The following is a 20,617-nucleotide window of genomic DNA, read 5'->3' as shown; positions in this document are numbered from 1 at the left end:
CAACTGTGCCACTTTCCTCTCAGAACGACTACTTCCATCCTGGAAACTTCAGTTCTGGACCAGCCCTACCGTTGGGCCTTTCAAGGGTCAAAATATTGCCCCCAAATGTCCTATAGGTTTGGGAGGGCATGTTTTCATTACGTTTTGAGGTCCCCCTGGTTCGTTTTAGGGCCAGGAGAGGCCTCTAAAAAAACACAGGTAGTGCTTATGGTCGCTTCTTGTTGTTGTTGTCCCCCACCCAGAAAAAGCTTCTTGTGGTCCTAAAATCTCCCCAAAACAATGTGAAAATACCCCCAGCTCCTCAAGAGTGTTTGGGGGCATTCTGGGGGGAACCTATTTGTTTATTGCAATATAGTGTGCTGGGGAGGATGCAGCCCTCAAGGTCTTCGGTGGGATCAACGCAGCCCCTTAGCCTCCCACAATTGTCCACCCCTGTATTAGATGGAGCAAGGCAGATGCCTCAGTAGAAGGGGCATGTTTGCCACCCTCCCCTGCTATGGAAGGACCCTTGCCGCTCTCCCAAATATTTGGCCATGAGGGATTGGCAACGCAGAAGGCTTTCCAGGTGCTGATTGGGCCCAGTTCTGAGGAGGTTCGGAGACAGACCTTTAATCTTTCTCATGGACTATATCTGCCAAGCAAGCCCAAATACCTCTGTTTTCCTCTGTAGTCCCTCTCAAAATGGCAACAGGATATTCTGGTCACCGGCTTGAGTAGAACTGCTGGGGAAAACCGAGGTATTTGGGGGTAGTATTAGATCTTAGGATGCTTGTGGGGATGGAATGGGGGTACTTTTGTGGATTTCCACATATTTAGGGGGCTTCTGTGTGGTTTAGGGCAAAACTATCCCCAAAACGTTGCTGGGTTGTTTTTTTAAATAAAAGTGAGTGGTGTTGGGAGACATTTTCAGGCTTCAGGGGCCAGAAAACTACAGTGCAAGAGACACCACTGGATGGAGATGAAGAAGGAAAGCAAAGAAGCGTACGGCAGAAGCTGTTGTTCCTCCAGGCGATGGTGATCCCGGCTTGGGCGCAACGGTCAGCATAGGACTGGAGTGCAAAGCAGAGGGTGCCCGCATCCCCGCCAGTGCCACAGAGGTCATAGACACAGTTCTCAAATGCCCCCTCAGGAGGCACTTTGCTGTGGCACAGGGCAAACGGACCTGGAGGGGGGACATGTAGAAGGGCAGTTAATGTCCAACATGCACACAGAGTCCTTTTTGCACTTAAACCCCATGGGCATCTCTCTGCAGAATGCTCCTCTCAGATTACTTTGGGACAAATAGAGGGGCTGCTCTATTACCCTTCCCAGTGGGGTTTCTTGATGGTGATCCTAGGAACTCATTTTTAAGTAGGGAATGAAGCGTTGGGGATGTTTTTCCTCTTCCCAGAGCTACGTTTGAAGATGGGCGTGAGATCAAAAATGGGCATAGTTGTGGGTTTTTTTTTAATATTTAAAAACTCCTGCTTAGGACAAGTAAAACCTGTTCACTCAGGTAGCACCTGCTGTGGAGAATTGCTTAAACATAAACAAGAAAACCACCCAAGGTCTAGGCTCTCTAGCAAAAACCTACTAACCAAACTTTGCTTCAGAGAACCCCACTTTCTCTCACCTTGGGGGTCTGTGAGGATACCACAACTGGTGGGTTTCTCCACTTCAGCCGCAATGTCCTTGTTGCACTCTCCTGGGTCCCCTGAGTTGCTGCAGCTACAAAGAAGAAACGTCAGAGTTGATTTTGTGCTGTATTTATCAATTTATTTACCTATCAAATTAATTATTAATTGATATGGCAACACAACATACATAAAGAGCTAACATTGTGTAGCAGTTTGAGTGCTGGAGTAAGACTCTTAGTGGTCCAGTTTCAAATCCTCACTCAGCCCTGAAAGCCTCTGGGTGACTTTGGGCAAGTCCCACTCTCTCAACCTCAGAGGAAGGAGATGGTGGTAAACATCTTTTGAAGAAACCTGGCTAGGATAGGTTTGCAATTAATTATAGCAATTAATTCTGAAACTTTGCATAAATCTCAGTCCAGGGCCAATTGCTGGGGAACTCCCCCTTGTTTGAGTATTGGACTATGACTCTGCAGACCAGGGTTCAATTCCTGGTTGTCTTTGGGCAAGTCACATGCCCTCAGCCTCAGGACAAAGCAATGGCAAAACATCTCTGAACAAATATTGCCAAGAAAACTCCATGATAGGGTCACCTTAGGTCAGACACAACTTGAAGGTACACAACAGCCTTTGCGGGTAGATCGCATGTTGTCACCACCCAGCTTCAAGGAAAGTCCATGTTCCCCCTTAAAGCAAAACTCATACCCTCCAATATTTCACAGATGAAAACCAGGACACGTGTCACCAGGCAATATCAAAGTGAAATCAAGTTACTCCATTCTTAATTGTTAACTGAGGTCACACTCCTTTTGAACTCTGAACTCAGCTTTCAGTAACAGAAGTAGGCTGAGGACAAATGGCAAAAGCAGGAGGAGGAGAAAGAAACAGGAATATTTTAGAAGACGCTCAAAAAGTGGGATGACAGAGGATTAACCAGGACTGTCCCTGCTAAACTGGGACAGTTGGGGGATATGGACTCCCATATGAGGAAAGGCTTCGCCTGGAACATTCTTACAAAATGTGACATATTTAAAGGAGGAAGAGAGATAAAGGCAGCCTGGGATTTTAAGCCATGCTGTGGAAGACTCACCCAGCATCTCCAGCATCCGGGACCTGCCAGCTCTCTCCAAGCTTGTCAGCACTGCTCCCAGCTGAGGTGCCATTAGGCATGAGGTTGTCATCCGTCACTTGCCCATTGTAGTTCCCTGAAAACCAGGAGAAGCACTGTAAGAAGAGGCACTGTAACCAGGAGGATGGAAGACAGGAGGGGGCTTGCTAAGGGCTGGAGACCCTAAACTGCATATTTCCTAGCATTCTAGTATGCAGGAGTCTTGATTCTCAGCCTGGATCTCTCACCCTCCATTAACATAGCAGAACTTGTCTTAGTCCTGGTCCCCCCAGCCCACTTCTGTCTGATCTTCCTGGTAGTAAGAGGGCTTTTTGAGGTTTCAAGCCCTAAGGTTCTTAAAGCGTTAAACAGCTTTGGGCTCTGGGAATCCTAGGGTGCACCTATACTGTAGAAAAACACAGTTTGACACCACTTTAACCGCCACAGCTCCATCAAATGACTCAGGCTCTCTATTGCACTCACCACAGAGGCCACAAACTTGTCCAGAGTAGGATGGTGGGACAGAGACTTCGGCGTGGTGATTCCCATCAAACCGCACAGAGAGGCCAAAATCAGTTTGGACCAAAACGAAAGTGCCACTGAGACGCACCGACACCTGGCCCTTGGCCACAGAAACCGGCAAGGTCACTCTCTGCCCATTCACCTGCATTACGGACACAACAAGATGAGCAACTGTCTTGGTTGTCAAGGTTGATTGTTTGGCTGAGATGTTTAGAGGCTTGCTTGTGTATTTTGGGCCAGGTGGTGTCCCTGAGAATATGGTCTACAAGGGTAGGGCTTTTGCTGAAAGGAAAAGAGTCACTGACTTGGTGGAGGGCAGAGGTAGTAGCCACTAGCTCTATATAGCTGCTCTCTCAGTATCTGGAGATCGGCAAACAGAAAGAGGACATCAGGCATTTTGTGTAGGCATTTGATGAGGGACTTTGGGGTGGGGTAGGCTTGTAGAGCTGTGTTATTGCCAATACCGGATGACTGCACATGGACGGTGGGGGAGTTGTCACAAGCAATGTGCAGCATCTCTGCCACATTTGTTTTCTTGCCAGAGGATGTGAGGAACTACACCTAAAGCAAGTGGAAATTGGATGCCTTGCTGGAAGAGAAGGTGCAGCAGGTTGTGACCTGTGTATTTTCACTTGAACTTATGGTGCATTAACACTGGACAGAGGTGGGACACAAGAAAGACCCAGGTTTCTAGATGCACCGCAGAAGAACTCACCATGACTCTCCGTGATTTCAGCAGCACGATCTGGGTCTCGTAGACCTCCACGCTGATGGACTTGACGTAGGAAACCTGCTTATTGGCTCCCCGGTGTTCGTTGGTTGCTTGGACCCTGAAAGTGGGAAGGTCTGCTGTGGCATTGCAGAGGGCAGAGAGCAGGTAGGTGCAGGTGCCCATGAAGTGGAAGAGGCGGCCGTCGTACGTTGTGTAATGAGGGTCTCCAGAGATGGTGCAGATCACTTGATCTGTGAGATGGGACAGGGAAGTGTCAGACACAAGTGTAGTTGGAATAGTTACTTTTCTAACTATTCTTTTCTAACTAGTTACTTTTCTAACTGAGCCTCCATCCCAGATTACCTACAGGATTGTCTTTTCCTGTATAATATGACTTCTACGCTCAAGTCCCCTGGGAGAGATTTGCTTCAGTTAGCCAAAAGTAGGCTTGCAACTGTTACCCAGAGGACATCTTCTTAGGCCATTCTTAGATTGAGGAATGACCTGCCAGAGGAGATTTGTTAGCTGGTACACCTTCCAAATTTAAAACAGCAAGAAAGACCAATCACTTCTAGCAGGTCTATCCAGATGATTTTAAAATCAAGTATTTTAAAGTCTGTATGGATTGTTTTTGCTATGTATTGATTTTACATGCTCTTTTCACTAATACTAATCCATTGTTGTTTCTCACCTCAGTCTATAGAGAGAGGTGAGTAAAATAATCATAATCATCACTGAAAGCTTAAAAATCCACTCCCCCCCCCCCCCCCGGACTCCAATTCCCAGCAGTTGCACGATTCCAGCCCTCCTGTAAAAATCAACTCAACATGAAAGTCTCTTTGCAGAAAGAGAAGTCATGTACAGAGTAACTTGCCTTCACCAGAGAGGAACCAAAGCAAATGCTGAGAAGTATGCATGGCTGATGTTCATGTCATCCTACCTTGTAGTGCCTCTAACCATAAATATGTAGGAGCCAAGTATATATTTTGAACCTGGATATGGAAAGATGCTCTGTATAAGCCCAGAGGCTCTCTCTTCCTTAATAACCAGAATGACTTTATTCTCTAAACAACACAGTGGTCTTGATCCACTTCCCTTCTCTTTCATTCTCAGTCATTTATAATGACAAAACATTATAATTTATATACAAAAATTATATAAATTATAATATATTTGATATATATAATATTATATTATACACGATATACTGTATAAATTATATTGTTATTTTCAGAACTCTGACAAATTATTTTTTTGGACTACAGTCCCCAGAATCCACCAGCAAACATGGCCACTGAAGCCCCCAAACACATTTTTTTCATACTCTGTTTATTTTTATCAATATTATTCATTTGTTCGTTCAAAAAATTATTTCTTGCCCCATATCAAAAGATTTCAGGGCACCATTAGAAGTACAATACCTGTGTACAGCACATGAAATAAATATGTGAGACCAAAAGCCTCCAATAAATAGCCATGCTTTTACTTGGTGCCTAAATGAAGCCAGGATTGGTGCCAACTGGGCTTCTGAAGAGAGGCCATTCCCTCGCTGGCAGGGCAAAGAGGAGGGCCCCCAATAGACCTCTATGCTCAGAAAGGGATGCAACTTCGGGAATAATGGTTTTCCAAAAAGCCATGTATTTTCTATATCTACAGTTCACAAAACGACCCCAGACCACCCCTTTCCTCCCCCTACCATAAGGAAACTCATGAAGGCATTTACCTGGAGGTGTGACGGAAGTGGTGGTCGTGACTTTGGTCCCTGTGGAGACCCCTAGTGTGGGGATGGGCCTTGCTGTGGTTGTTTGAAGTGCTGCTGCTGTGGTTGTCACATCCGGACCAACAGGCATTTTTGTGCTGCTTTTTTCAGTGATGGTGACAGTGGTCTGCCTAGACTCAGTGACTGTATGGCTAGTGGTGTCTGGGGTTGGGGTGGTTGTCCTTATCTGTGGGGTGCTGGTGGCAGGACTGGCTTGACTGGTGGAGGCAATGTTGACAGTGCTTGTAGCTGGGGTGACAGTAGTGGTTGTATCAGTGACTTGGCTACTGCTTGGACCTGTGTGGCCAACTGTGGTGGGGCTAACGTGGCCACCACCTGGGGTTGTAGATGTGGGCCTGGTGCTGGTCACAGTTGTGGTACTTTTACTGGTGGATGTAATGTTGGCATGGCCAACAGTGGTTGTGTGCTGGGTGGTGGGGCTCACATGGACCTGTGTGGTGCTGGTGGTGGAGCTGGTCAGAAGGGGGACAGTGGGGGTAGAGGTACCATGAGCCGTAGTCCTGGTTATGGCAGGGCTGGGGTGTCTGCTTGTTGGGGAGCCTGGAGAGGTGGTTGTGGGGCTGGTTCCAGGAGGCTCGGTGAGGGCTGAAGTGATGTGGATGGTGGCTGCTGTGCTGCTGGGACTAGTGAGAGTGGGGCTGGTCTGGAGAGTGGTTTGTGAAGTGGTCGTTCTGGAGCTACTGGTGGTGGCAGGGCTGCTTGAAACATGGCCAGGGGTGGTGAGCGGCGTGGTTGTGATGGAGCTGGGGGTGGTAAGATTGGCATGGCTCGAAGTGGGGCTACCCACTGAGGTGGGACTGGGGCTGCTGAGGTCTGGGTGGCTTGCAGTGGTGCTAATATTTGGACTGGGGTGGACTGGGAAGGTACTGGAGGGGTGATGGCTGGTGTAAGTGGCAGCTGTAACACGGCTGGTGGCACCTGCAGTGGTGCTGGGACGTTGGGTGAGGGGACTGGTGGTAAAAGAACTCACAGGTAGACTGGTGTGGCCAGTGGTGGTACTGTGGCCAGTGACGGGCATCTGGGTGTGGCTTGTAGAGTTGGTTGGCAACGGGAGTGTACTGGAATGAGTGGGAGCAGGAGTGCTGACCTTTGGACTGGTCTGCCCTGTGGTGGTACTGGAGGGATGACTGCTGCTGTAGCCAGTAGTTGTAACACTGCTAGTGCGGCCAGTGGTGGTGCTTGGTTGGCTACTGCTGGCAGGACTAGTGATAGGCAGCTGGGTGTGGCCAGTAGAGAGGCTGGCGCTAGTGGACACAGTTGTGTTGTTCTGGTTAGCTGTTGTCCTGGTTGTGCTTGTCGTGGAATCACTTGTTGTGGAGGTGGGGGGCAGACTAGTGGAGCTGGTAGTGGCTGATGTTCCATGAGTGGTGGTGCTTGTTTGGCTGTGGCCAGGAGTGGTGTGGTTGCCCATGGTGGTGAGGTGACTGGTGTGGCCAGTGGTGGTGCTTGGTCGGCTACTGTTGGCAGGGCTAGTGATAGGCAGCTGGGTGTGGCCAGTAGAGAGGCTGGCGCTAGTGGCCACAGTTGTGTTGTCCTGGTTGACTGTTGTCTTGGTTGTGCTTGTTGTGGAATCACTTGTTGTGGGGGTGGGGGCCAGACTAGTGGAGCTGGTAGTGGCTGATGTTCCGTGGGTGGTGGTGCTTGTTTGGCGGTGGCCAGGAGTGGTGTGGTTGCCCACGGTGGTGAGGGAACTAGTGGTAAAAGTACTCACAGCCAGACTAGTGTGGCCAGTGGTGGTTGTTGGTTGACTACTGCTGGCAGGGCTAGTGATGGGAGGCTGTGTGTGGCTTGCAGAGCTAGTTGTGTTGCCGTGACTAGCTGTTGTGCCAATTGTGGTTGTCTTGGAGGCACTCGTGGTGGAAGCAGCAGCTGAGGTTGTATGGCTCACTGGTGTGGTTTTACCAGGGACCCCAGATGAGGTCTGGCTTTCCTGGTCTGAGGTAGCTGGACTGGTACTGCTGATGTGGCTGTCTCCTGTGGGGGCAGCTGAGCTAGGAGAGCTCCCAACAGTGCTGGTGGTGGTGGAGGTGATGGGGCTGGTCCTCTGGGTGATGGTGGCAGGACTGGGGCTGCCAACAGTTGGGGCCACGGGCCCTGTGCTAGTGGAGGGGGGTGCTGTGGGAATGGTTGTGGTCCTGCCTGCCGTGGGCCTGACAGTGGTAGGATGGAGCTCGGTCACCGTGGAGCTTTGGAGTGTGGTGGTGGTGGGTCTACCATGGGTCGTTGTTGTCACCACATGGCTTGTGGGTGAAGGGCCAGGCTGGCTGACAGTGGTGGGGTGCGATGTCATGGGGCCTACAGGTGGTATGGTCACAGCAGGGCCAGTGTGGGTTGGCCTGGCAGTTGAGGAACTGGTCGGAGGAACTGGAGTCCCAGAGCCTGTTGTGGGGAAGAGATGACAGTTCCAGTATGAGAACGAGGAAGAGTGTGTAGATGGAACCACTCTAAAATCTATGCAATGTGATACAAGGCCAGTTGTTATGCCAATGAAAATGCCAGCTGTTTCTCTCCCTGATTCTTACCAGTTGGTTTTTTTAATGCTATCACATAGCATAATGCTTGCCATGGTGCCAGATGGATATTATTTTTTGTGTTGGCTGGAAAGTTATGAATCGCAAACCTGATACACCTCAAATGCATTGTTTGTCAGTCATGTTTCTTTCTGTAAAATCTTAAGAATACTGATGTACTGTGTGTGTGTGTGTGTGTGTGTGTGTGTGTATATATTTAAAGGAGGAGCATGTATGGGAGGCACCTCCCTGGCCCATTTGCCTTACTATTTTGCTAACAGTAGCAAAAAGGGGCTGATGTCTGTTACTTCTCCTTGCCTTGCTCAGAAGAAGGACAAAGGGCAGGAGGCAGAGAGAAATGAATGGGACATTTCCAGATTCTTTTGAATTTAATGTCAATTTAATGTCAACCGGATGTGCTAAAAACGCATACATGAGTTAGATTTCTGAGCTTGTTGATGCTCAATGAAACCTGTCCACCTCTTTCTTTTCATGCTCCAGCTGTCCGTTGGAATCTGATGGTGGAATCTGGCCCTTGGCAGTCCCAGCCCTCTGGGAGACAAGTAAAGAAAAGGTGTCCTCCTCTTTCTAGGATCAAACCCCTGCCCCTGCCCTGCCTCACCTGTGCAGGGTCCTCGACGCACAGAGATGTTGTCCAACGCCACGTCAAGATAAGGGTTGTTCCCTCTCACCACCTCAAAAAGCACCTGAGTCAAAGCAGAGAGAGTCAGTCTGGTGTAACCCCTCACCTGCAGAGTCCAAGCAATCGGAGGCAGAGGAGTTAGGTACAGAAAGTCCTCTGGCTCCAGATTATGGCTCCCCCTGAATCTGAGCACTTAGTAGCTGATGCCACTAGATTGGCCCAAACAGCTGGAATTGAGGTACACCAATGATATGTGGAATACTGTGAGGATGAGGAACAGTGGCGGAGGAGCCAAAGCCTTTAAAATAAGAACCACTGAGCAATAAAACACCTAGCACCTCAAGGTCAGGGGACTACAAATGCTGCAGTAACTGTTCTCCCTGGCTTTTGCATGCTTCCTGCTCATGGACTTCTTCTTGACCTCTGAACTGGCTTACAGGGGACTTCTCTTTGTCTCTCCCTTGTGGCTTCGGTTATTATTATGACCGTTGGCTTCACGTAAGGGGCTGAAATCTCACTACTGCACCTCCCTTCAACCTTGGTAAACCCCTTGGCTATGTATGCGTGACTCAGACTGCCTGACTCACCTGGAACTGCTTCTCCCTATGATAGCCCACCTCCCTGAGCCAATTCATGCTAGCTGGGGAATTTGGGGAATTACTGTCTGAAAAATTAATGTTTCCAATACATGGTTAACACCAGTTCCTTCCCCTCACTGCTTTGCTCACCTTGCTTGGCTGAGGTCCACCATATGGGACTGTCACAGATCCCAAGAGCCACGTGGGGCTTTGTATCCCAGTCCGGGTCCACAGCAGGGCCACCATTCCAGAAGGCCCCTCTGCCAGCACCCGGAGCTGCGTCTGGACCTCCACAATGCCATACATGTAATAGTAGAATTCAACACACACTTCAGTGTCTGTGCAGAAGGCCCGGCTGGTCAGATGGACGGACTGGCCTGGTACCAAGGAACCTCCTTCCACGTAGATGTAGTAGCCCTCTGGAGAAAGAGGTTAGCCAGGGCTCCCTTAAAGTTGAGGCTGCAACCCAGAACGGACTCCCTACCCCACTGACATGGGAGATACCAACTGCCAAGAGAGAAAAATGGCTCTCTGGCTCGTCTCTCTCTCAGCAAGCCAAAGAAACAACCTTAGAACAAACCATGACTTGGCCCTGCTGACATGAGTCACAGAGCAAGGCACAGTGTGGATGCCAAAAGTTACAAGTTACCTATATAAATAGTTATTTCTTTGGGTAATGAGAGCAGAACAAAGTGACATTTAAACAACAATATAATGAGGAAGATATAAGCTATGTATAAAAAGTAAAGATTTCTATCTACTTATTTTGTTCCCAGTTTTTAAGGTTTTATATCAGTCTCTTACACATTATTTTTTTCTCCCCCACCAAAACAAAAATAATAATGGAAAAGCAGCAACTGACTGCCCAGCAGTCTGATCTACTTCACATGGGTACAGTTAAGCCTCGCCTTACGCGGGGGATCCGTTCCGGACCCCCTCCCGCTTAAGGTGAATTTTGCCTATGCTTGAGCTCCATTAATTCAAATGGGATGTGAAGCCCCTTGCGCCCAATGTGCTCCCCACAGCTTGAGTGCATACGCTCAAAGCCACGTATAGCACGCCCGCATATAATGCAGGCGCACTGTATTAGGCCAGGAAGAGTATTTCAAAACATTTTTTTAAAAATGTAAAAATATGTATATTGATAAATCCTACACTTGATCTTAGCCAAAAGGCCAAGAAGCGATATATATTGATAAATCCTGATGAGAAGAATCCTGGTTTGATGAGAATCTTTTCAGCCTGGTATTTTCTCTGTGCAAAATTCATATGCGGTTGTTTGTAAAGAAAACAGTATTTTCTGCATGGGAAACAGCATGTTTTCTGGGCAAAATTACCCCAGATAAATTTTGCACAGAATAACTTTCCAACTGCAAATAGTGTTTGAAAACTGTGCAATTTTTGAAGATGTTCTTGCAAATTGCTAAAATACTGATAAAATTTCCAATCCCTTTCTTCTAGAAAAAAATAGTGAAAAATTGCAGCCCTGCACGGTGGTTGTTATGAGGACAAGGCAGTGGGGAGGATGGGCTCCAAACATGTTTCCAAGAGCTCCCAGGATAGAAAGCTGAATACAAATGATGCTGCTGGTGGTTAAAATTATTTCTTAGACAAAGTCCTCCCCAGATGCCCCTTGGCTCCTTACCTCCATTGGGGTAGTCCCCCGGGGGCCCAGTTTCTTCTGTCGGAGTGGACTGGTTCGTCCGTGTCCATGTGACGGCATTGTCACCAGAATTGACCCAGCCACAGAAAGGATTGGCATTGTCATTGAAGTCACACTGGGTGAAAATCTCTGAGGATGAGAAGAAACACGGAGGGGAAAGAGTCTGATGAGAAACTTTGTTTGATCCCCTCCATTCCTGCCTTTTCCCACTCCAACTGCCCCCCTGCCCGGCCCCACATTAGGCTGACTCTCCCCCCACACCAGCCTTAGTGGCCCAGGGAGCGACATTACCTTCACATGGAGAGACCTGAACGCTGTCCACCGCCAGACCAGGTTTCCCTCTGAAGGTACCTTCAAGAACAAACTAGGAAGGAAAGTCCAAGGTGACCACCAGAGTGTCAGTGAAAACCTCCCCACAACCAACTCCTCCTCCAGTGTTTCATGGGTCACACTTATGGGAATGTTGGGATTCCCCTTTCTTTCTTTCTTTCTTTCTTTCTTTCTTTCTTTCTTTCTTTCCTTCTTCCATCCGTTTGTGTGTCTCTCCTCCCTCCCCCCTCCCTCCCTTGTTCTGATGTTGAATGGCAAAGCCTCAGGGGACAATATACAGACAAAGATGGAATCCATTCCTTCCAACCCAGGGTCACACAGCATATATATATCCACTCTTTTCTATGCCAGCATTCTCTGAAGATGCCAGCCACAGATACTGGTGAAATATCAGAAACAAACTCTTCTAGAACATGGCCACATAGCCCAAAAAACCCACAGAAACCTACAGAATGAATCCCTTGTAACCCAGAAGGGAGAAAACTTTTTAGCAAATGTGTATGTCTCTAGAACAATGCAGTCAAGCTCTTTGCTAAACTCAAGAGTGTAGCTACTAAGGGTGGGAGGCAAAATGACATCATTGCCTGCTATAGGAATCCTGTCCCCACCATGAAATTTTACTTCAGTCTGCAAATTTCTAACATTGTAGAAAGGTGACTGGAAATTGTTAATGCCTCAGATTCTTATATCTGCTGCGTCTGCATTCCCTTGGTAATTCTGTGCCTGCCCCTTTGTTTTGAAAGCCTAAACTGTATTTCTAATGTTCAACTGAAGTGTTAAGTTACGGCAATGCTAGCTGTCTGGGGACCAAAGGAAGACTTCTAGGGGGGAGGAATGCCCTAATCCCCCCCCCCCCGGCACCTAGCTATACCCCTGGCTAAACTCTTGCCCTTTTACAAGCCTTTGCTAAACCTGAACAGTCAGAGAACATGGTGGGAAAAAACTTCTTTTGATCACAGGCTAAGCAGAAACTAAGTAAGATCAGACACATCTGAGACTTCAAAGTCACAACAGGTAGGAAAACGCCTATATTGTTCCTCCCATCCCTTGTTTATGCAGCTGAGTACTGCCCCTCCCAGCCCCAAAGTCCCAATTCTGTTGTATCCCTCGGCCTCCTTACCTGGATGTCAGCTATCCCAGTATAATTGACCGTTCCTGGATTCCAGTTGGGCCCATGCTCCCCACTGAGGGTTAACAAGGGGGACCCCAGTTCTCCCCCTGATGAAACAGGAAAGCAAAGAGAAATAGGAAACTTAATTCTCAAACATCTCCCTCCAAAGCTGAGAGGCAGCTGCCCTGAGAATCTAGGAATCTTTTGGGATTTTCAGAGAGCCACATTTCCCCAGGGCTTGAGGATTTGCAAACTTGCCTGCTGCCACCTGTGCCACATACACCTTCAGCACTGTGTCATTGCCAACGCCATGCAGAGTGTAATAGAAGCTGAGGGAGAGGCAGCCCCCCTGGGACTGGTAAGGAGGGCTTTTGAGAAGGGCTGACCCAGTGCTTTCCGGGTCCCATGCATCCAGCAACATGTAGGAGCCGACTGTAAGGGAGGTTGAGAAAGGGTCAAGTTCTGCTGTGAGATTAAACCAACCCCCTCTGTCCAAATGAGACTTTCCCCCAAGATTGCAACTCTGGCTGAAACCCTGGAGAGCTATTGCTTCTGATAGTCAGTAGGTTGGATGGAAACCTCCCCCCTCCCCCCAAATAAAAGGGTTTACTTCAGTACAAGTTTCCGAAACTGGCATATTCCAGAGATCCCAGTCTCCAGTTGCATCTCCAGGCCAGGTGTGGAAAGGTTCCTGTTTAAACCTCTGATGGAGAGCCATGCCTGCCAGTCAGAGCTGACAAAGCTACGCTAGATCAACCCTCAATGGTCTGACTCATATGTTTTTATACAAAAGGTCCTGGGTTCAGTCCCTGGGAGACTCACCAGGACCTATTAGGAAAGAATCCTGTTTGAAACCCAGAAGAGTTGACAAAACTGGACCAAATATGCTGAGGGTATTACTGTATTACCTCCTGTGTTACTGTGCTGAAAGTCCCAGAATCAGTCCCCAGCAGACTCCTGTGCCTGAACCCCAACAGAGCTGATGCTACCAGTCAGAGTTGACTGGTTTTGGTCTAGGGCAGCTTGCTCTTCCCTGATGTCTGCCTGCTCTCATCTCTCCTCTTGAGCAGGCCAATGCTAATGCCCTGAGTGCCTCACTGCTCAGAAAAAGGGGAGTTTTGGCACCATCACTCTTCTCCCAGCCCAGGAAGGGCAACTGAGGCAGGAGGAACTCACATCCCGGCCTGGAGAAGTCATCCTCGGGCCCCACACCAGGCTCCTCGCCTGACCCACGCCATGGCTCCCACTGGACATCGCCTTCAGCTGGGTTCTCCCATCCGCAGAGGTCGTCTGGAGTGTCGAAGTTACATCCGGTCACGCAGGCTGCAGGCCAGAAGCAACAGGGAAAGAGGAAACAGGAAAGGACCTCTCAGTTGACAGGGGTAGGGAACGAATTTGGGGTTCTTTGTCAGGGGGTCCCAAACCCTCGGCCCCACACCACCTGCCCTTCTACTTCCCATTGCTTGAATCTGCAAGGGGGAGAATCCCAGAATTGGGGTTGCTTACGTGCGCAAGGCCCAAGCCTGATGGAGACCGTGTCCAGGGCCATATTGATTTCTTTGGTGTCAACCTGTATGGCTGCGAACACAACCTGCAAGGAGAGAGATAGTCAGCGGCCATGCTGGAATTTAGCAAGAACTGTCAAAGAGACATCCAAGCTTGCAAACCCTATCCTCCAAACAGCTGTAGTTTAAAGTTCACACTACAAGCAGGAATGGGCTTGCCACTCCTGCCCACTGATATGGGAACTACCAGCTGCCACTGGGAAAAGGTTGGGGAATATGACAGGAATCAGAGCCATGGTGAAGGGGTGTTGTGGTCGGAATGGAGCCACAATAAACATCAGCATCCCTCCAGAGATGCTACAGAATTTAGTTGGACTTACTGACACTTTTTTCCCATTTTCCTTAAGCAAAGGATTGTATCACAGAGAAAGATCATAGAAATGCTAGGCTCAGAAATAACTAGTTACAAATGAAGAGGTTATTTGCAAGCGGTCAGTTACAAATATCTAGCTGTTGGCTACAAGCAACTAATGGCTAATAAATAGCTTAGTTACAAATAATTTTGTTCAAATAAGTTACATCATAGTTATAACTTAATTATAGCTAACTTTTCTCTGATGCAACTATAATTTCTTTAATTAACAAGGTGTCATAGGCAATCCTTAGGCAATCCTCAGAGGTGATTTGGCTAGTTCTGTCCTCCGGAATACAGCCTACTACAGCATGGGATTTGTTGGCAGCCTCCCATCAAGTTCTAACCAGGGTTGACATGGCTTAGCTGCCACGATCAGATGGGATCTGCTGCCTTTAGGATATTTTCTGTTGTTATTAACTGCCCTTGAGTCAACCCCTACACATGCCAACCCTGTGGATGAGACATCTCTAAGCATCCTCCACTGCTCTGATTAAATCCTTTAAATCCAGATTCATGATTTCCCTAACTGAATCTATCCATCTAGTGTGTGGTCTTCATCTCTTTCTACAGCCTTCTACCTTTCCTAGCATTATTGTCTTTTCTAATATTTACCACTACCTAAATATGTGGTTTACTGTAGCCTATTGGCATGTAGTGTTCTGGGGAGGAACTAATAGAAAACTAAAGCTCTAAAGCAGGGGTGCAAACTGTGCAGAGCTGGCTGGGGCATTCTGAGAGCTATAATCTAAAAATTCCCTTTTCTGAGTTCCATTCCTCCTTCCCTCCCAAAAAAGTTACCTTAAAAGGACGCTGAACTGGGCTCTGTACATTCACGCTTCCAACCAGCCAGGCTGAACTCTGCAGCCCTCCTAGTCCCCACGGGGTGGAGATGTTCCCTGAAGCATCCTGGACCTGAACTGCCAGCTGAGCCTTGTCCCCAAAGCTGTACAGATAATAGAGGAACTCCACACAGAGCTCAGCGGCATCTGGATCCAGAGCTGGGCTTTCCAAGTGGGCTGATTTTCCTGCTTCTGGGTAGATGTAATATCCTCCTGAAAAAAGGGAGTTGGTGTATGATTATTTAAATTTTGTTTCATGGGGTGGAGATGTAGCCTGTGCCTCTGGGATGGAGCAGCTCTCGAAAGGAGGGTCGGCATCAGCTTTGGTGGTAGATGGAATGCCAACTAGTGGCTGCCATGCTGAAAGGCACTGGGTGGGAGGTGAATGTGGTCAAATTTTAGTCCAAATTTTAAAGGAGCTTTCCAGTACTCCTAGGCAGCATTGCATATTGCTATTGTTGTTGTTGTTACTATTATGCTTTATTGTGCTTTATTTATATAGTGCTGTAGATTTAGATTGTAGATATCCTCCAACTGTAGATATCCTCCAATTGTCTTGATTTGCTACACACAGCCCTGAAGGGGCAGCCTCCAGTCGCCCCTTTTACCGCCAGATTGGGGCCATGGCAACTGCATGGCGCAGCCCTGATTTGGCCTTTCCAGGGTGTGAAAGGGAGACGCAAAGAGTGGCTCCTTTTTGTGCCTGGAAAAAGTTGCGATAGCCACAGCTTTACAGCCCTCCTCTTGGAAGAAACTGAGGGCAAGGGGCTGGGGGCAAAATGTCTTACTCCGTTCAGGCCTTCCTCCTGGAGGGCCAGGACTCTGGCCAGGCTTTGGCCCATCACCTCGGAGCCACTGCCCACCATTGCCCTCAGATTGGGTCCAGTCACAGAAAGGGCTCTCTGTGTCATCGAAGTCGCAGCTGGTGAGAGTGGCTGAGAAGAACAAGAGGAGAAGAAATGAAAGAGGCATACAGTCAACCTTCGGTATCCACAGATTCAACCAACCACACTTGGAAACATATATATTTTTTAAACATCAAAAAGCAAACCTTGATTTGCTATTGTATAGAAGAGATACTACATCATTGTATTTAATGGGACTTTAGCATCTCTGGGTTTTGGTATCCACAGGGGGTCCTGGAACCAAGCCCCAGCAGATACCAAGAGCCCAGTGTACTTCAGTTAACAAAATCAATGTGTTCTTGGGCATGACTTCTTTAACAGAACCTTTGGTACCACAGGCATAAATAACCTGGAAAGGAAAGATATTCCTATCCCACAAAAAAAGAGAGAAGGAGTTCAACATGTTCCAGCAAATTATTTTAATTCAAAACCAACCATACTGTATGTAATACTGTGAAATTAATCACCCAGGCCAGGTAAACCTTGCATGAGAAAACAAAAACATTGAGAACACTCTAGAGGCCACTGGAAGGTTTATCCTCAAATGCATCCAGGGTTGATTTTTCATTTCACCAGCCTCCACTTTTGTTGATTTCCATTTTGGTGGCCTAACATCTGGATTTATGCTTTTTTAAACACGTTGACGGTGGGGAGTTGGTAAGACTGGCTTCTCTGATTTCCCCTTTTCTCTCTGTTTTGCTGTTAGTAAGGCATTTTGAGCATTTGGGGGGCAGCTCCTATTCGCCTTGCCTGTTGTAGGCAGGCACACATGGCTATAGTAGGATCAGCTAAAGTAGAATCTCCTCCTTTCTCAGATCAAGTTTTATTGCATTTGTTACCAAGTTTGGTTTTAATAAAATTTTGGGTACATGCAATCTGTGCTATGACCCCTGACTGACCCCATAGAAGACCCGCCATTAACCTAAAAGCGGAGAGACCATGTAGGCGTCCCACCCTGCAAAGGCAGAGCCCTAGAAAAAGCTAGAATTGGAGATTTTCCATAGGAATTTGGGGAGTCGTCAAACCAGAATTGCCTCTGCTGCCCAAGTAAGACAATAGACTTGGCTTCTCACTTCATGAGCCAGTGATCAGCTTAACGACTTAGTAATCAAGTTGGCTGCCCTTCCGAATTGTGTCTGGACCTAAGTGCATTGTGCAACACATTGCTTGCTCTTGGCTTAACAAAGCCCAAGCAATCAACACCTTTGTCTAGCAAGCTCCCATAGCCTCGAGATACGTTTCCCCCTATATAAACCCCGGGTTTTGGACTCTCCTTGTGCTAGCACAAGCGTTGCAAACTGGTCCATGCCAGTTTGAACTCTGCTCTAAGCTCCCGTGGCCTTCTTCCCCTCGCTTCCGCGGCCATGATCCACTGTCCATCCAAGCTTCATCAGACTTCCCGGAGAAGACTTCTAAGGTAGTATATCCTATTGGTACCTCTCTTTCTCAAACCTATCTCCTGAACTCACCCCTCCCCTGCTGTAGCATTGAATGTGTGTGTGTGTGTGTGTGTGTGTGTGTGTGTGTGTGTTCCCCGTTTGCTGTGTGGTTTTCTCTGTGCTCTAATAAATGTCATCTTTTAATTGTATCTACTTGGTATCAGCATCTCTTTCTCTTGGGGCTTGCTGGCGACCTCTGGTATACACCATTGGGACACAATTCCGGCACATGGTATTGTTAGGGCCACCTCTCGGCTAAATTTGAGCTAATTGAAATTCCTCTAATTTGATCCTTCCTAACACATTGTTTACTGCGGATATGAGTCTGCAACAATACACTGAAAGTCCATTTTTCTTTCTCCTCTCTTTCACCATCCTCCCAATGCCGCTACTGCTAAAAAAACAGAGGATGGACAGAGGCTGAGAAAGGAAAACAGTGAAGCTGAGAGAGCATTAAAAAGGCTTTGTAAAAAGGAGCTTCTTTGTCAGAGGTTTAGTTTACATTGGTCCAAAACACACTGCAGAAATGTAATCCAGTTTGAAACCACTTTAACTGCCCTGGTTCAATGCTAGGGAATTCTGGAAACTCTGTAGTTTTGTGAGACAGTTAGCCTTCTCTGTCAGTGACCTCTGGTAATAATAATAATAATAATAATAATAATAATAATAATAATCTTTTTATTTGTATACCGCCTTTCCTCCAGATCAAAGCAGTTCACATATCATAGCTGTAACATATTACAATACAGTGCAATACATTAAAATTTTATACAGATTAAAAACCTTAAAAACAATATACCAAACAGTCACGCTATCAGTTTTGGCTAGGCATCCTGGTCTTATTGGGGTATGTTATCTCTATATAGAGTTAGAAGGATATGCTAACTGAAAAAGATGGGTTTTCAGTGCCTTTTTAAAGGCTTCCGATGTGGGGCTGAGTCTGATCTCTTCCGGGAGTGCATTCCAATAGGATGCAGCTATTGCCGTGTAGGCTCTCTGATGAGTTGATGTCAGTCTCACTCTGGGGTATTCGAGCAAATATTTCCCCGTTGTTCTGAGAGTGCGGGGCAGATTATGTAGGGAGAAGCGTTCTTTCAAGTAACTCTGGCCCAAGCCATGTAGGGCTTTATAGGTAATGACCAACACTTTGTATTGCACCCGGAAGCTAACTGGCAGCCAGTGGAGAGATTTTAGTACAGGTGTTATATGGTCGGATCTTAAAGTTCCCGCGACCAATCTGGCTGCAGCATTTTGGACCAGTTGAAGCTTCCGAACCTGGTACAAAGGCAGCCCCATGTAGAGCGCATTACAGAAGTCCAAGCGAGAGGTTACCAGTGCATGTACTATAGTTTCAAGGTCCCTTCAATCCAGACAGGGATGCAGTTGGCGTATCAGCCGAAGCTGGTACCAGGCACTCCTGGCCATCGCATCCACTTGAGATAATAACAGTAGGGATGAATCCAGGGGTTCTCCCAAGCTGTGAACTTTGTCCTTTAGGGGAAGTGTGACCCCGTCCAGGAATGGATGGCAAATTTCCCTGCCCAGACATGGGGTACCTATCACAAGTACCTCTGTTTTCTCTGGATTCAGCTTGAGTTTGTTTTTCCTCATCCAGACCATTACCGACTCCAGACAGGCATCCAGAGGAGAGGTGCCATCCTTAGTCACTGTATCAGTCGGAGCCATAGAGAGATAGATCTGGGTGTCATCAGCGTACTGATAACACTGTGCTCCATGGTTCCGGATGATCTCCCCCAGTGGCTTCATGTAAATGTTAAACAGCATGGGGGACAGAATGGCGCCTTGAGGGACGCCAGATGTAAGCTCTCTTTTCCAAGAGCAGCTGTCCCCCAGCCTCACCATCTGGAACCTTCCTGAGAGGTAGGATCGGAACCACTGGAGCGCAGTGCCCCCAATACCCAACTCTCTCAGGCGTCCCAGAAGGATATCATGGTCGATGGTATCGAAGGCCGCGGAGATGTCCAAGAGCACCAACAGGGTTACACTTCCCCTGTCAATGTCCAGACGGAAATCATCGACTAAGGCGACCATGGCAGTCTCGACTCCATGTCCCGCTCTGAAGCCAGTTTGAAATGGGTCCAGATAATCAGCTTCATCCAAGACTGCTTGGAGTTGGAAGGCGACTGCCCTCTCAATCACCTTGCCCAAGAATGGTAATAAAGAGACCAGTCTATAATTACACATCAACAGGGGATCAAGGGAGGGTTTCTTTAGAAGTGGTTTAACTATGGCCTGTTTTAAGGCCGATGGAAATTTACCCTCCCGAAGAGATGTGTTTACTATAAGATGTAATGCTGTTTTTATAACATCTCCTCCCTGAACAGTCAGCCAAGAAGGGCAAGGGTCGAGAGGACAGGTCGTCCTTTTCACCCGACCAAGACGCTTGTCCACTGTCCTCGGTATTAACAAACTCAAAACGATCTAGAATAACCTTGTTTCCAGAGTCACAATAAAGCATAATTCCCAGGATTCCCTAGCACTGAGCCAGGGCAGTTAAAGCGGTCTCAAATTGGATTGTTTCTGCAGTATGTTTTGGATCTAAGATATGCTTGTATTATTAATCTTTTCCTGCACTGAGCTGTCCACCAAAACTGTGGAGAAAACAAAGGTGAAGAGAATAAAACAAACAACAAAGGTAAGGAAAGCTGTGTGTGCACACACATTCCCTCTAGACATATTAGGGCAGGTGGAAAGTGACTTACATTTTGTGGCAAAGGGTTTTTGCAATAGCTCAGCACCATGAGTCTGTTTTGCTCTGAAATGGAAGAAGAAGGAACCATGTGAGCAGCCAGAAACAAGGCTTCGGGCGATCAGGATGGATGGCACAAGTTCAGGCACAAAGATGCTCCTTTCTCTGGGCCACATGCCCACTTCTGGGACTCGTTTTGAGAACACCTGGATAACACCCTCATTGAACTACAAA

The 20,617-nt window shown here is 47.6% G+C and overlaps 1 protein-coding gene and 1 pseudogene across 1 annotated transcript in view; both read right to left on the bottom strand.

The window, feature by feature from the left end:
* ZAN (zonadhesin) overlaps nt 1–20,617 on the bottom strand; it is a 56,970-nt gene that overhangs the window by 22,352 nt on the left and 14,001 nt on the right. The window contains exons 3-19 of the mRNA XM_089479731.1: nt 20,397–20,449; nt 16,118–16,264; nt 15,289–15,542; nt 14,077–14,161; nt 13,747–13,893; nt 12,829–13,002; nt 12,580–12,677; nt 11,421–11,493; nt 11,112–11,258; nt 9,617–9,885; nt 8,868–8,952; nt 5,679–8,114; nt 3,959–4,206; nt 3,205–3,385; nt 2,704–2,818; nt 1,613–1,707; nt 986–1,162 (exon numbers count right to left, since the gene is read on the bottom strand). Coding sequence (XP_089335857.1) covers nt 986–1,162; nt 1,613–1,707; nt 2,704–2,818; nt 3,205–3,385; nt 3,959–4,206; nt 5,679–8,114; nt 8,868–8,952; nt 9,617–9,885; nt 11,112–11,258; nt 11,421–11,493; nt 12,580–12,677; nt 12,829–13,002; nt 13,747–13,893; nt 14,077–14,161; nt 15,289–15,542; nt 16,118–16,264; nt 20,397–20,449 — 4,784 coding nt within the window. The remainder of the gene's footprint in view (nt 1–985; nt 1,163–1,612; nt 1,708–2,703; nt 2,819–3,204; nt 3,386–3,958; nt 4,207–5,678; nt 8,115–8,867; nt 8,953–9,616; nt 9,886–11,111; nt 11,259–11,420; nt 11,494–12,579; nt 12,678–12,828; nt 13,003–13,746; nt 13,894–14,076; nt 14,162–15,288; nt 15,543–16,117; nt 16,265–20,396; nt 20,450–20,617) is intronic.
* Nucleotides 10,514–10,653, bottom strand: LOC149304388 (U2 spliceosomal RNA; annotated as a pseudogene).

Source organism: Sceloporus occidentalis, unplaced genomic scaffold, assembly GCF_023333645.1.
Source record: "Sceloporus occidentalis isolate IW3139 unplaced genomic scaffold, rSceOcc1.0.p SCAF_14, whole genome shotgun sequence".
Lineage (NCBI taxonomy): Eukaryota > Metazoa > Chordata > Lepidosauria > Squamata > Phrynosomatidae > Sceloporus > Sceloporus occidentalis.
This window is presented reverse-complemented; position numbering and strand designations above follow the sequence as displayed.